Source organism: Fomitopsis serialis, assembly GCF_022376445.1.
Source record: "Fomitopsis serialis strain Sig1Antser10 chromosome Unknown B0H18scaffold_18, whole genome shotgun sequence".
Lineage (NCBI taxonomy): Eukaryota > Fungi > Basidiomycota > Agaricomycetes > Polyporales > Fomitopsidaceae > Fomitopsis > Fomitopsis serialis.
Window position 1 is genome coordinate 329,354 of NW_025954978.1, and position 13,352 is coordinate 342,705.

Genomic DNA, 13,352 nt, shown 5'->3' on the forward strand with positions numbered 1-13,352 from the left:
GAAGCATGACCGCGGAGGACTTCAGTTGCTGTCGATGTCGACTGAGACACTTAGTTCAGCAAAAAGGATGAAACAACGATCTGCATCAACTCACGATTGCCCTGCTATGTGTCCATCGCCCGACTATGCTCTTCCGTGCCAGTGAACTTTCCGAGATGGTCGTCGCAGTTCGCTTCCCCGTGGCGCTCAGTCGCAAACAAGATGTTGACCGCCACATGGCCACAAGTTACAACTAGCGGGAAACACGGTCAACAGATCACAGCTAGAGAGGAGGGGACGTTGAGGAGTATGAGGGCGAGAGCGTGCGCTATCTTGCCTGAGGCACGGTGGTGATCGCCTGGTCAGCCGGTCCCGGTCATGGCCAACGTAAAGGCAGCGGCACGGACTCGGAGTCCAGGCTGGGTCCGCCCTCTCCCCACCGCCGACCCGTCTATTCGCAGCAGACTCACACAGCACAAGGATTGTTGTCCAGATGTCGTAGCAATGTGTCTAGATAATACGCTGTAGTAGTACTTTTCACTTCTTCCGCGGTGTGCTGCACGCTCAATGCACACTTCACGCCTCGGCCTGGATGGACTTGAGGACATACCCCTCCAACCCGCCGCAGATCCACAACTCCTGCACGCTCGCACCGACGACACCGACGCTGTACGTCTTCTTCTCCTTGCCCGGCCAGCGCACCTCCACGCGGCCCTCCGCGACATGCACCTCGACGTCCAAGCCCTCGTTCACCGTCAACTCGCCCTTCCTCCCGCCTGTACCGCGCTCCCCGTCCTTCGCGTACTCGCGCGTGAGGTCCGCGACGAGTTCGGGGCACTCCACGCACACGAGCCCGTTGTTGATCGCATTCCGTTTGAAGATGTCCCCGAACGAGCCCGCCAGCACGAGCGGCACGCCCGCCGCCTTGAGCGCCGTCGCGGCTTGCTCACGCGACGAGCCCGTGCCGAAGTTGTACCCAGACCGAGGATCACACCTTGCTTGACCGACGCCGACGGCGAGGATGGCTGCGCCTTGCGAATCGACGCGACCAGGCCGGCGAAGGACGGGTCGTAGTTCTCCATGACCACCTCGGCCTGCCGTTCGAGCGTGATGTCGTCCTGGTAGGTGTACTTCCCCGGGTAGAGTGCGTCTGTGTTCAGGTTGTCCTGGGGCGCGAAGAGCAGCGAGCCGGCGAACGTCGATGGGAAGCCAGAGAGAACGGACTCCTTTGCAGCGGCAGCAGTGGCGGACGCAGGCGCAGATGTCGGCGTCGCAATCGAAAACGTGGGCGCGCCTGAAGGAGGCAGGCTAGCAGTATCCAGCGAATCCGGACTGCAGATGTATCCCTTAACAGCACTCGCAGCGACCACAGCCGGGCTCGCCAGATACGCCTGCGCCTTCGGACTGCCCATTCGTCCCTTGTAGTTCCGGTTCGTCGCACTGATGCCCACCTCGCCGTCCTCCAAGAGACCGGTACCCAGTCCTATACATGGTCCACAGCCCGAGGGAAGTGGCTTCGCACCAGCCTGGATGAGAGTCTGCCAGTCGCCCTGACGTTCTGCATCCAGCTGCACCTCTGAGCTCGCCGCAGCGACGTAGAAGTCCACACCAGGCGCGACTTTGTGCCCCTTCATCACGGCGGCGGCGGCGGATATGTCAGACAGGCGGGCGTTCGTACAGCTGAGGAGATATGCCTTCTTGATCGCGATGTGCTTCTCCTCCAGGGCCGGGAGCGGGTTCGACACCTTGACGCTGTTCGGGCCGGACACGTAGGGGACAAGCGTGGACAGGTCGAAGACGAGGTGCGACGCGTATGTCGCGTCGGGATCAGAGGCGAGCGCCAATGCGCACACCTCGTCGAGGCGACGGCGGTTGATACGAGGGTGTTCCGGGGGCGCAGGGATAGCAGCGGCGAGCGCGGGCGAAGCAAACGTCCGCAGCTCCAGCTTCCTAAGGGCGCGCTCGTACCACTCAAGTAGGGTGCCGTCCACAGGGAATACGCCGGACAACGCGCCCCACTCCGTCGTCATGTTCGAGATCGTGAGCCGGTCGTCGACAGAGAGTGCGGCGACGCCCTCGCCCGTAAACTCGATAGCCGCGTTGAGCACCTCGTCGTTGTTGAAGCATCCGCAGAGCGCAACGATGACGTCCTTGCCAGTGACCCCAGGGGCGAGCTGGCCCTTGAACTCGACCTTGACCATCCGCGGGACCTGCCACCACGTCTTGCCCGTCGCCCACAGTGCGGCGGCGTCCGTGCGCACGATCGGCGTCCCGACGCAACCGACGCCGCCGTACATGTTACTGTGGCTGTCGCTCGCCACGGTCATCGTGTACGGGAAGGCGTAGCCCTCCTCGACGAGGACTTGGTGTCCGATGCCGCGTCCGGCCGGGTAGAAGTCGACGTTATGTGTCCTCGCGAAGGCCTCTATTGAGGCGTACTTGTGTAGGTTCTTGTCGGACTTGTTCTGGACGTCATGGTCGAGCGTGAAGACGAGCTGGGAGGGGTTCTTGATACGAGTAGCCCCGATGGACTTGAACCTATCGCAGCATGTTAGGAGGCTCTGGTGAATGAACACGACAAACTCAAGAGCCAGCCGTTCTGGAAACGTGCAATGTAGCTGGACATAGCAAGGTCAGAGAACGGCAGGCTCCCCCATGCACATGTCTGTTCAAGTACCTGTGCATAGCAAAGACATTCGGAGCTGTCGTTCGTCAAGATTGGGCTGGTACTCACTTCGATATAACCGGGCCCGTGTTGTCGTGCGTCATGACATGCTCCGGGCGAATCATCACGTAGTCGCCAGCTTTCACGACCTTTCCCGGAGGCAGGTCGACGGCGTACTTCTGCACGACCTTCTCGATGATGGTTTGTGGGATGCGGGGCGAGTCCGCGGCCGTGGCGAAAGACCGCCAGGCTGTTTGTCTCAGTGCTGATGAGAGAAACCGCATGACTGCGCGAGACGGCGAGGGCGCCGTCACTTTTCACGACGAGGACGATGAAATGGACAGTGAGGAAGAGCCTGAGGTCGATGAGCACAGAGTCAAATTCGAAGACGGCGATTCGTTCACTGGCGATCGATCCGAACCGACCCCCCCGAGATGAGCCGGTTCAGGCCAAGTCTCGGGTACTTCTGCAAGTGCCTTGGTCCTGCCCGTCAACCGCATCCTCAGCCTGCACTGAGAACTCATTAATCATTACCCAGCCGCCTTCTGGCTACGGGGGCCTCGAGAAACATCATCTATAGGACCTTGAACAGTGCCCGGGTCTCTGTGCTCATGTGGGTCCGACGTCCTCAAGCACCTGCGGTGGATGCTTCTGCCACCTGAGTGCACCTGGCACACAGGCTTTGAGGGACTCACACAGGCAGATCGGAAGTTCAGTGCGCTGGGTATGTATCCAACGCTCTTCCAACAGTCGGGCTCAGTAACTTCCGGTCGGCTGTATCACTCCAGACGCTTGCCAGTCGGGATCGACATGAGAGGCTGACAGGCGTTCACCAGTCTGTCAGCCTTCGGTAATGGTATATATGAGCTGTTGCACCGGTGAGTCTCTAGGCCCTCTTCTTGGTCCTAACCTTTGCACAGTCCCCTCACGCCCGCACGGCATTCCACGATCTTTCCACCGCACGTCATGTCTAGACACCGCCGGTCACTCCTTTTTCTGCTCCTTTCGGCTTCGCATCTCTATGTCCTAGCAGCACCTGCCGGTCCCGGCATGTCTGCTTCTGTGGTCACAGAAACTCTGCTCGAGATTCCTACCGCTCTCGCTATCGAGGCCGCGACGACGACTCGGGATTCCAACACTGAGGCTTCGTCGACGCCGGCTGCTACCGATCTCGCATCTCGGATCGCTGACGGGTCTCTCACACTGGTGGCAGCTACGCAGACGATCTTGTTCGCACCTCCTCAGACTGAGGGTCCCTCGACCTCTGGCTTGTCTTCGTCTGCCGTGTTCGCTCAAGATGTGCTGTCAGCCCCCACCTCGCAGCCTGCATCCACGTCGGGAACCACAGCTGACGATCTCCAAGTTGCATCGGATGTCCTCAGCTCGCGGACGACGCTCTACGTTCCTCCTTCATCAACGGAAGCTCCTGCACAAGCTGAGGCGACTCCAACAACTCTCTATGTCAGCGCCTCTTCATTCGCCAGCAGCGGCAGTTCTTCGGTCGCACATAGCTCTGTACAGTCCTCATCTACGATATCTATGTGGGATCCTAACCCTACTTCGGAGACGGAGGCCTCGTCCAACGCGAGGAGCCAGCAATCTCGGCGGTCTGCGATCCTCGCTGCCTTCCTGATCATCGGCGTACTCACCATGTTTGGCTTTACCTACGGCTGCATGCGCCTCAAGCTGCCTATGCGTCTGGGCTACGTTCGCCGCAGGTGCGACAACAAGAGGGTGCGCTTCGCCGACGCGGAGGACGCGGCCTTCGCAAGCATTTCGTATCCTGCTTCTGTTTCCGAGAAGGACAACAAGGATAGCATCGCTCCGGACCCTGCCGTCTTCGCATACCAGGAAGTCACCGTACCCACACTCGCCCGTCAGCCCAACGGTCCGGTGCCACCCTCTACACCGAACGGCACCCAGGTGGACTGGCGTGTCTTCGCCAACTACGACGGTCAGTTCGAGGACGTGACCCACATCCTCTCGACGGACGTCTTCGCACCCCTCGGCCGCCACGCCCGCGGTGGTTCACACGGGTCCATGTCCGTCCTCTCCGGCTCACGCAACAGCTCGCCTCGTACGAGCGGCGGCGGCGCGAGCTTCACGGGTGCCTCCTACCAGTCGTGCGAGTCGCACTACTCCGTGCCGACCGTGGGCCGCCAGTCCGCGGACGTCCCCACCACGCCTCCGCGCGTGCCGGAGCTGGACCTGGAGGGAGAGCGCACCGCGCCGAACTCGCCGCCCTCGCCTGCGCTCCCTGCCACGCCGCAGTCTGTGCACACCGAGCCTGGGATGCCCGTCGGGTGTGTGGGCAGCAAGGATCCGCACGAGCTTGTCCGGGGGCTGCGCGAGTCCGCTGAGAGCGCATGCTCGGAGTGGGACGTTGCGAGGGCGTATGGGGCGCACAGCAGCGTGGGCGGGGATTCTCTGGTTAGTCGCGTGGATAGCGTGCTTTTCGACGGGCCTATGGAGAGCGTGGACGTGGGCGGGAAGAAGTGTGTGCTTGTTCAGGGCTGAGTTTCTTGTCGGTTTCTTTGCTTGTTGGGAGCTTGTGGTAATAGGGAAGAAATCAAAGATCATTGTATTATGCGAACTCGAAGTGACAGTAAGACTGACTTGTACTGGCAGTGATTTGATACGATGCGTACATATGACCAAACAAATGTCCGTAACCCCGCGTTGTGGCGTCGCTGGTTGTGTATACACGCTTCTTTCTCTCATTAACCTCATTGCTCGTCCCATCCGACTGGTCCTGCCAAACTGTGTTCGCATGGATTCTACACTCTGGCTACGGGGCTTCACTGCAGAAGGTAGAACCTCTCAGGTTTTCGCCGTCACCCTCGCCGGCACGCCCGTCAATCCCGCAGACCCTGAATCGGTCCTACGCACTGTGGCGGGCTTAACCCGGGATTTTGACTCAGAGAGCGAGTGAAAACATGCGCCCGCCACACTGATGGGTGAAAGGGTGGTGAATCCGCTGATGAGTGAAATCTCCGACGAAAATCCCCTCTCTCGATATCAACCGTCTGCGAGGGATTTTTGAGCGGTGTATGTCGGAGACATCAAGTCACCCAGTCAGCGAGAAGCGCGCCATAACCACTGGCTCCTCATCACTCATATGGTAGATGTTTTTGTCGATGTATGGATTGGCACTGTCACGAATACATATGCATGTATAAACCGCATCTGCAATCGTTATGTACAGGCACTACATTGTCATTACATGTCCGACTGCAATCCCACCGACTGAGACACGGTGCCCACTAACACCTCTTCGTCCACCTCCTGCTCACAAGTGGCTCTCCGGTCCTCTATGAGTAGGTGTCGCGGCCTGTCGACAAGCTCCGCGATATGCGCGTCGCGGTGGCGCGCATGTTCCTGTCCGTTGTGGCGAAGTGGGAGTGGACCGTGACGAGCGCGAGCGGGTAGACGAGCGCGGGTAGGCTGAGCGAGAGGATGCATGTGCGACGACAGCGAGAGCAGCAGGTGGATACTGAGGAAAAAAGTCAGTGGCGGCGCCACGAGCATCGTCCTGTATGTTGTCAAGAGGTATCAGCGCGCAGGGGGTATGGTGAATGCGTGTGAGTCGTGATGCAGTAGAGTTGGAATGAGATGCGACGCAATGCGGCTAGACAAGCCATGCTGCTCATCGTCATCATCGACGGTGACCGCGTCATCTTGACGTTCAGACCGAGCAGCTGCCCTTCGGCGCCGGGCTTCACCAAGACATTTCGCTCCGCCACACCGAGGTCCGAGTCGTTGTAGGTATAGAACGCGCCAAGCAGGTGGATGTCCGGCTCCTCGGACAGAAAGTCCGCCGTTGACGAGGACGACTAAAGTTGGGGCGGGTAGACGAGGGCGAGGACGGCCCCGGGCGAAAACTGGCGACGCCCGACGGGAGACGATGGTTAGCACAACAGGTATGCGGGGGATGGACGAGCTCGGGCAGGTGGACGAGCTCAGGTGGGTGGACGGGCGCGGGTGGCTTTCGAGACGAAGTGGCTGCGGAGAGGGGCAGGAGGGTGTAGAAGCGGGGGCGGGTCTGCTTCGCGGCAGAGTGGGTATAGACGGGCGCGGGCGAGTGGACGGACGCGGCGAGTGGACGGACGCGGGCGAGTGGACGGACGCGGGCGGATTGGCGAACATGGGCAAGTGGCGTTTGCGACGAAGTGGGTGCCGAGAGGTGCAGGCGGGCGGGCGGGCGCAGGCAGGCTGACGAGTGTGGGCGGGTGGACAAGCATGGGCGGGTGGACAAGGTTGGGTGTGGAGAGGTGTGGACGCTGCCGGCGAGCTGGGGTGGGTTGATGCAAGGGCAAGGGTGGACGAGCACGGGTGGGCGATGTTCGCAGTGAGGTGGGCGTGGACAAGCATGGGCGTGTGGCCAAACACGGACAGGTGGCCTTCGGGAGGAAGTGGATGTGGAGAACCGCAGGTGGGTGGGAAGGCACAGGCAAGTGTCCCTCGCGGCGAGGTGTTGACGAGCGCAGGCGGGTGGACATGCATTGGGTGTGGTCCGTGTGGAGAGCTGCAAGTGATGGACGAGGGCGGGAGGGTTGACGAGCGCAAGGGTGGGTGAATGCAAGGGTGGACGAGCGCGGTTGGGCGACGTTCGCGGCGAGGTGGGTATGGACGAGTGCGCGCGAGTGGTGGAACACGGGCAAGGTGTCCGCCACGGGTGGGTGGCCCCACCGACGAAGTGGGTGTGGATAGGTGCAGGCGGGTGGACGAGCATGGGCGAAGTTGGTGGGGAGAAGCGCAGGCGGCTGCCCTTCGTAGTGCAGTGTTGACGAGCGCGGGCGGGTGACCTTTGCGGCGATGTGGGTGTCGAGAGACTGCTCATGTAAAAAAACAGCAGACTCATCTGTTAAGAGATTAGTTAGGCTCGGATCGGCACATCGAGGTGTAGGGAACAAGGGAGAGCATGCGATCAGGCAGTGGCGACACCAGCTCAACAGGAGCACATATTCTCCCTAAGCAGTCTGCGGATGCAATCACCCGGGCCGATCCCCAACGCGCACATCAACGCAGAACTGCAGTCGGAAGAGCATGCGCATGTTGGCATAGCCTGCATCGACAAATTGCTTGTTGGAGAAAGGGGGCTTATAGGTGGATTTACGAAGGGTTTGGGGTCAATCAATGCTCACCTTTTACAACCCACACTCCCTCCGCGCATATTGACGGCTGCTGCACGTATTGAAACGAGTCTTCACGGTCGCGGGCGCGACCTCAGTTCATGGCATGAGGCGGCGGCTGCAGGTCGCAGAGTGCAGGTGAAGGCTGAATTACTGAGCGACGAGTGAGTTGCCAGATATGTGTTGAGCAGAAGGAGACCCACAGGCCTGAAGCCCGGTGCCCATGTCGAGCTCAAGGAGCGTAGTGGGTGGATCACATAGAGGTCGTTGCAGAGCGGCGCGTCGACCTTGCGGTTGGGCGCCTCAGCACGCAAAATAAGCGCTGGTTTCGCCGCAAAAATGTGCATGAGCATCGAGTCCGAACATTGCAGGCTGCGGCTTAGATTCGTAGGATACAGCAGTAGATACATGCACATTAGTTTATGTCCTCCTCCACATATATCGCACGCGCCAGACTACCACTCCTATCAACGATGGCCCACTGGCCTCGATCGTGGATGCGCCCGACGAGACATTGTATGTTATTGATGTCCACGACTTCGTATCGACCAGTTGTGGTATAGTAGTGAATGTCGAGGCCACCAGGTGAAGGGCGGTCGTCCAATTTGCATGTCCGGATGCCAGCGAGTATGAGAGTTTCGACTCTCCGCGCGCCAGCGGTGTCGGTGACCTGTACGTCCAAAGACACGATATGCTGCAGCTCGCCATAGAAAGTCCGAAGCTCAAAAACCGACGGACGGTTTCGCTGTCCAGCAAACTTGTCGACAAGGCTTTCGTACTGTGAAAAAGTAAGTCAGTAAGGGATGAGATAATCCGCGACTCGTGCATTGATAGCATACCCGCACATACGACGCATTTCGCGAGTCCTCTCTGATGCCACCGAGTGTCGTAGACCGGACGAGATCACCTCCCCCGAGGATTTGCAGCTTGCCCCATTGTGTGATTGTTTCCGGCCTGAGCATTGCGCGGACGTCCCGAACGGGAGCTTCAAACCGAGTAGACAGGTGGCTGATGATCTTGTCATGAACAGCTTTGTCGAGCGTGACGGCTTTCCTCGAAGGTGGCAACAAGGCACACATTTGGTCTGTATGGCGGACATCGTCCTTGCAGTTAGATTTTACTGATAATTAGTACATAGGATAGCGCAGAACTTACATTCAGGAAAGGTTGTCGACATGTCCTGCATAGGGCGCCGCAATGACAAGACATCTGCTGCGTCATAGACTAATTTGACCTGAAGTAGGCGTGCTGTGTCGAGGACGTAATGCGCGAGAGTTGTGTAAGGGAATCGGCGACTTCGGATGGCGGGTTTGAGCATCCCGCAATATCGCTCCATGGGAAATGCCCACGATGCCCAGACAGGCCCCGCGGCCTCGATGCTGTCGGCGACGTGCAGCAAGGCATGTATAGTGAGAGGACACGCAGCAAGTCGTGAGGGCGTGTTCTGATAGTAAATTCTGTTTCGTATGGTGAACAAACCGATGAATGAACTCGGACAGGATCGACTCACTTTTCGTATTCTTCAACCCATTCCGCAAGCCCGCGACGAACATCTGCCACTTCTGACCTCGTCATCTCGAATTGCAGACATACATGGAGTATCTTGACAAGCTTGATGAAGTGCTTGTAGTACTTCTCGTGGCGAAAGCGGCCGCGAAGGACGACAGGTGCTATGTACAAGGTCCAGAAGGACCACGAGTCTGCTGTACAAGCTTGCTTGTCAGTATCAATGTTCGGTGGGCGAGGGCCGTATGCAGATGGGATGGTGGATCCCGAGGCAGCAGTTGCTTCCCCTATGATCTTCCAAGTTTCAGGCGATAGCTCATAGTCCTCTCTCCCGCTGTCTAGCTCGCGGTACTGACCAGTCCACAAGGCGACCAAGTTCTTGATGACGTTTTCCCAGACCAGGTGCATGAAGTCGTAAGGGAAGGAGTCGGGAAACGTCAGGGACGATAGGCAGGACAGAAGTGGGACACCCTTGATACCGCATTCTTTTGCAAGGCGCTCGGATTCAGCCGCTGTTGGGGCCATCTGGACATCGCGACCCTGCGCCATGAAGCGATCATGCGTCCGTTTTGGCAACTCGAAAGGGCTGTATTGGCGCGGCGGCGCATTCGCTCCTGCGACGTCGGGGTGGCGAGATCGATCGAGTGGGACGTAGTAGGGACTGCGCGGCTTGTTGGGGATGCGAACACCGACAATCTCGCACATGCGACATGGGCACTTGCCATTGTGACCCTTGACATGCAGCAGCATAGATAGTGCAGGGATGTCGCCAGACGCGAGGATCATATACGCATGCAGAAGGAACCGAACCTGCGAGAGGGCATCGAAGGCGCGTACTCCGACTGCAAGCTCGAGCATCTCGGTAACAAGCGGCCATAGGAAAGAATCGAAGTCGACGGGTTTCTTGGGACCTGGAACGACGCCAAACGGAATCCAGTTCTTCTTCGTGAACCGCGTCTCCGGTGGTAGATTGTAGTTGAAGCCGACAAGCGGCCAAGCAGTCTTGTTCCGGCGTCGAAATGGACCGAAGCCATCCGTAGCGAGGCCAAGAGCCACGTCGCGAGGATCCGAAAAGTGGCAATGGCGGAGCTCCTTGTCATGTACTCGCACTCGTTGCCGCAGTTTCGAACGGTACGCGGTGCTATCGTAGACGTCGGATATGGTATCGGCTTTGTGGGTGTGGCCGTGGGCGCGATGTTTCATTGCTGTCGCCATCTCTGTGTTCGCCTGAAATGCCTGAAGGCGCGGAATTAGAGGGATATAGGAAAATTGCGATCGTGCCTTGCCGCGGCTGTCCCGGCGGGGCGCCTTGCAGTATGGGCAGTTATCTAGGGCTGCGTGTGGACCAGTGTAGCAGCAGCACGAGTTTGGGCAGCAATCGTAAAGAACAGGTTTTATGCCCGACAGAAAGGCGACCCGAGTGCGGAGATGGTTGGCAGAAGGAACATGGGCACCTGGGAAGGCGAAGGGTAGCTTCTCCAAGGTGCGGCGGGTTAGGTGTTCATCTGTCTTCAGTGCGAACGTGCGCAAGGTCGCCTTGTCTGTCTCGCTCAAAGCTGCATCTAGTGATAGACTTGTAAGATACTGGTGTCTCGCAAGTCTCAGTCGTACTCACAGGTCGTGTTATACGATCGCTCGAAGTCCTCGCCAAGCTGATCCACAGCTGACAAGCCTGACAGTGAGGCCGACTCGTTTGAGGCTTCCTCCCCGAGCCCAGACTCCATAATCTCGTCGATGTAGTCGTTCCACCACTCTTCGTCATATGATGCACTGTCCTCCGCATTTTCTCGCTCGTCCTCTCCAGATGCCGGCTCGTCCTCGTCATCGGAACCCAAGTCTTCGATTTGCACAGAGCGCCGGGAATGCTGATCTCCCTCGCCCCAGACATCGCGTTGTATTGCCGCCGCAGTGTCTTGATCCAAGCCTGCTACAGTGCCTCGCTCAGCGATATTATCATGCCTCGAAGGTACACTGTACTCGCCTGTTGGCTCATGCTCTGAGTCAGCGACCTCATCAATGTTCATATCCACGATTGCAGCATTCTCCGAATCTACAGGAGTGTTTGGATGTTGTGGCTGTGAACTTCCTGATGGTACTTGTGCTTGCGAAACACGGCGGGCTTGGGTATTGGAACTGTGGTATATTCGGTCACATCTTCTCTGCAACTCCGAGTCATTGATTGTGTGCACACGACATACCTTCCCTCGGCGGCACCCTTTCGCTTCCATGACAAACTTGCAGCTACATCGCTCCTCCGTGCTTCATCCACTCCCACAGGATCATTGAGGATGCTCTTCTGGTATGCATACGATGCTCGGACGTGTGGCTTTGCCTGCCCTTTGCGATGCCGGCGCTCGGTACTCTTGGCGACCGACTGGTTGCAGCATCCACATATAACAAAATCGTCCCGCGCCATTGGAGATATATAGCTGTACTTAACAGTAAGCCACTCGGGCACAGAGGATGAGTGAGGGTAGCTCACCTACTGCCTGTTGTCGGCTTGTTCGATGTCGGTCGGTGGTCGTCGGTGGTGTGAGCGCACAAGATCTGATCGGTACCAGGCGGGTGTGCTATCAACCGCGGCCTGGTGAATTTTGAGTCGCTCCGCTGCTGCCTGCCCTAAAATGATGGAACAAATGGGGACAAACAATTAGTAGAATAGCATAAGTTGTCGGACTGTACACCTTATCGCTCACCTCATTTTCCCCCTTCCCAACTTCCACTTCAAGTCCGTCGGCACACTATCGTGCCTTCCCGCAGAGCTGGTCCTGCCCCATTTCGCCTTTATATCATGTCAGTAATGCTCTCTATATAGATGAACACATGCTAATTCACCTTCGTAAAGCACTGTCACTCGACTCACCTGTTCGTGAAGCAATGGCTCCTTCAAACAAAGCTCGGGCTCCCACGAAGCAGGACCTCCTCGACGAGAATGCCATGCTGAAGGCATCGCAGCAGAACCTCTCGGATGAGATGGTTGCTCTCAAGGAGCAGCTCGCCAGCCTGACAGGTATGTGCCAAGACCTTGTGTCGAATCTCGTCAGCCCCGGGCCTAGCCTGCATCACATGATGAAGTAGAATACTTACAATACTCGCAGACTCGCTGACGCAAGAACGGGCCTCGCGCGCGGCTGCTGAGATTCTCGTCGAAAGCAAGCGCAACGAGATCCAGTTCATGAAAGATGCTGCTGCGCGCGAAGCCCAGAATGCGGCGAGTACTGCTCGTGCTGCGGCTGAGCATGGCGTGGGCCGCATGCCAGCCAACGCGCCTTCGCTGTCGGCGAGGCGCGCCACTGGCGACGAGGTGATTCCGAAGCCGAGAGGCTCCGGAGGCCAAGACTACAAGGTCCGAGTGGAAATGGGCCTGGCCAACGAGAAGTCGCTGTATCTTGCCATAATGGTAAGTGGCATTTCTTCTCACAAACACGAAGCACTTACTGACACGTTGACTGAAGCGGACCATACGAGACCTGGTGCATGCATCTATGATGACTGGTCCAAAGATTATCAGCACCAGAACCCGGTTGTGCTCGGCAAGCTGTTCCGCGCAGTGAGTCGCTTCTCATTGCATATTGTTGATCACCGCTTGAGATGATTGTATGCAGGCCGAGGAGAAGCACCCCTACCTTCAGCGCTTCGAGTGCTCGTGGGCGACTGCCGATCTAGTCAAGCAGTATATTCGTAACCGCCGCAAGGATGCTGTTGCCAAAGGGTACATGGAGCCCCGTGCCAAACGCGCGGCAGCTCATCAGCAGGCGGAGGCCGCCGCGGTTGCAGGTAGTTCGTCCGCATCGGGTTCTGCTGATCTCGGCGACGTCGACGACGAGCCCGAGGACGATGGGATGCAGTGCGACTAGGCTGTTGGTTGTGTGACCTCCTCAAATGCATGTCTAGTTATGGTCGTGGTTAGCTCGTCGTTCTAGCCAGTGCTCTCACATTCGTGTATCGTTTTCTGTCCACTACAGGGCTTTTTTCGCTACTGGTAGCAGCCCAATATCACCCATTCATTCGATTTGAACTTCATTCGTGTGCTGGGGTATTATCCACCTGGGAGATCATCTGCAGACTGA

At 58.1% G+C, this 13,352-nt stretch overlaps 6 protein-coding genes across 6 annotated transcripts; 2 read left to right on the forward strand and 4 right to left on the reverse strand.

Annotated features, from left to right (window-relative positions):
* Positions 1-555: 555 nt before the first annotated feature.
* On the reverse strand, positions 556-3,010 carry B0H18DRAFT_1093777 (uncharacterized protein; the record flags this gene model as incomplete). Its single annotated transcript, XM_048032355.1, has 3 exons — positions 2,714-3,010; positions 994-2,517; positions 556-973 (listed from the first exon to the last, which is right to left on the reverse strand). Exons 1-3 carry the CDS (start codon positions 2,926-2,928, stop codon positions 556-558), a joined length of 2,157 nt encoding a protein of 718 aa, XP_047895798.1. The 5' UTR covers positions 2,929-3,010.
* A 128-nt stretch (positions 3,011-3,138) lies between these two features.
* Positions 3,139-5,529, forward strand: B0H18DRAFT_995255 (uncharacterized protein). Its single transcript, XM_048045315.1, has one exon. The coding sequence runs from the start codon at positions 3,611-3,613 to the stop codon at positions 5,159-5,161; it is 1,551 nt and encodes a 516-aa protein (XP_047895799.1). The 5' UTR covers positions 3,139-3,610; the 3' UTR covers positions 5,162-5,529.
* Positions 5,530-6,267: 738 nt separating this feature from the next.
* On the reverse strand, positions 6,268-8,026 carry B0H18DRAFT_161928 (uncharacterized protein). Its single transcript, XM_048036927.1, has 3 exons — positions 7,980-8,026; positions 7,803-7,929; positions 6,268-7,505 (listed from the first exon to the last, which is right to left on the reverse strand). Exons 2-3 carry the CDS (start codon positions 7,815-7,817, stop codon positions 6,363-6,365), a joined length of 1,158 nt encoding a protein of 385 aa, XP_047895800.1. The 5' UTR covers positions 7,818-7,929; positions 7,980-8,026; the 3' UTR covers positions 6,268-6,362.
* Positions 8,027-8,191: 165 nt separating this feature from the next.
* Positions 8,192-9,690, reverse strand: B0H18DRAFT_873442 (uncharacterized protein; the record flags this gene model as incomplete). Its single annotated transcript, XM_048040290.1, has 4 exons — positions 8,192-8,554; positions 8,616-8,860; positions 8,932-9,233; positions 9,287-9,690. The coding sequence occupies 4 exons, from the start codon at positions 9,688-9,690 to the stop codon at positions 8,192-8,194; spliced, it is 1,314 nt and encodes a 437-aa protein (XP_047895801.1).
* A 591-nt stretch (positions 9,691-10,281) lies between these two features.
* Positions 10,282-11,006, reverse strand: B0H18DRAFT_873619 (uncharacterized protein; the record flags this gene model as incomplete). Its single annotated transcript, XM_048040304.1, has 2 exons — positions 10,282-10,855; positions 10,912-11,006. Coding segments are annotated over 2 exons (669 nt in total), but the record flags the coding sequence as incomplete, so codon positions are not given.
* A 971-nt stretch (positions 11,007-11,977) lies between these two features.
* On the forward strand, positions 11,978-13,300 carry B0H18DRAFT_995267 (uncharacterized protein). The gene is made up of 6 exons (XM_048045316.1): positions 11,978-12,075; positions 12,128-12,292; positions 12,381-12,682; positions 12,738-12,755; positions 12,794-12,832; positions 12,888-13,300. Exons 2-6 carry the CDS (start codon positions 12,160-12,162, stop codon positions 13,137-13,139), a joined length of 744 nt encoding a protein of 247 aa, XP_047895803.1. The 5' UTR covers positions 11,978-12,075; positions 12,128-12,159; the 3' UTR covers positions 13,140-13,300.
* Positions 13,301-13,352: the final 52 nt, after the last annotated feature.

Coding starts and splice junctions, on each gene's coding strand:
- B0H18DRAFT_995255 (XM_048045315.1), top strand. CDS start 3,611: ATGTCTAGACACCGCCGGTCACTCCTTTTTCTGCTCCTTTCGGCTTCG.
- B0H18DRAFT_995267 (XM_048045316.1), top strand. CDS start 12,160: ATGGCTCCTTCAAACAAAGCTCGGGCTCCCACGAAGCAGGACCTCCTC. Junction 12,293..12,380: donor GCAGCTCGCCAGCCTGACAG/GTATGTGCCAAG, acceptor CAATACTCGCAG/ACTCGCTGACGCAAGAACGG. Junction 12,833..12,887: donor TCGGCAAGCTGTTCCGCGCA/GTGAGTCGCTTC, acceptor GATTGTATGCAG/GCCGAGGAGAAGCACCCCTA.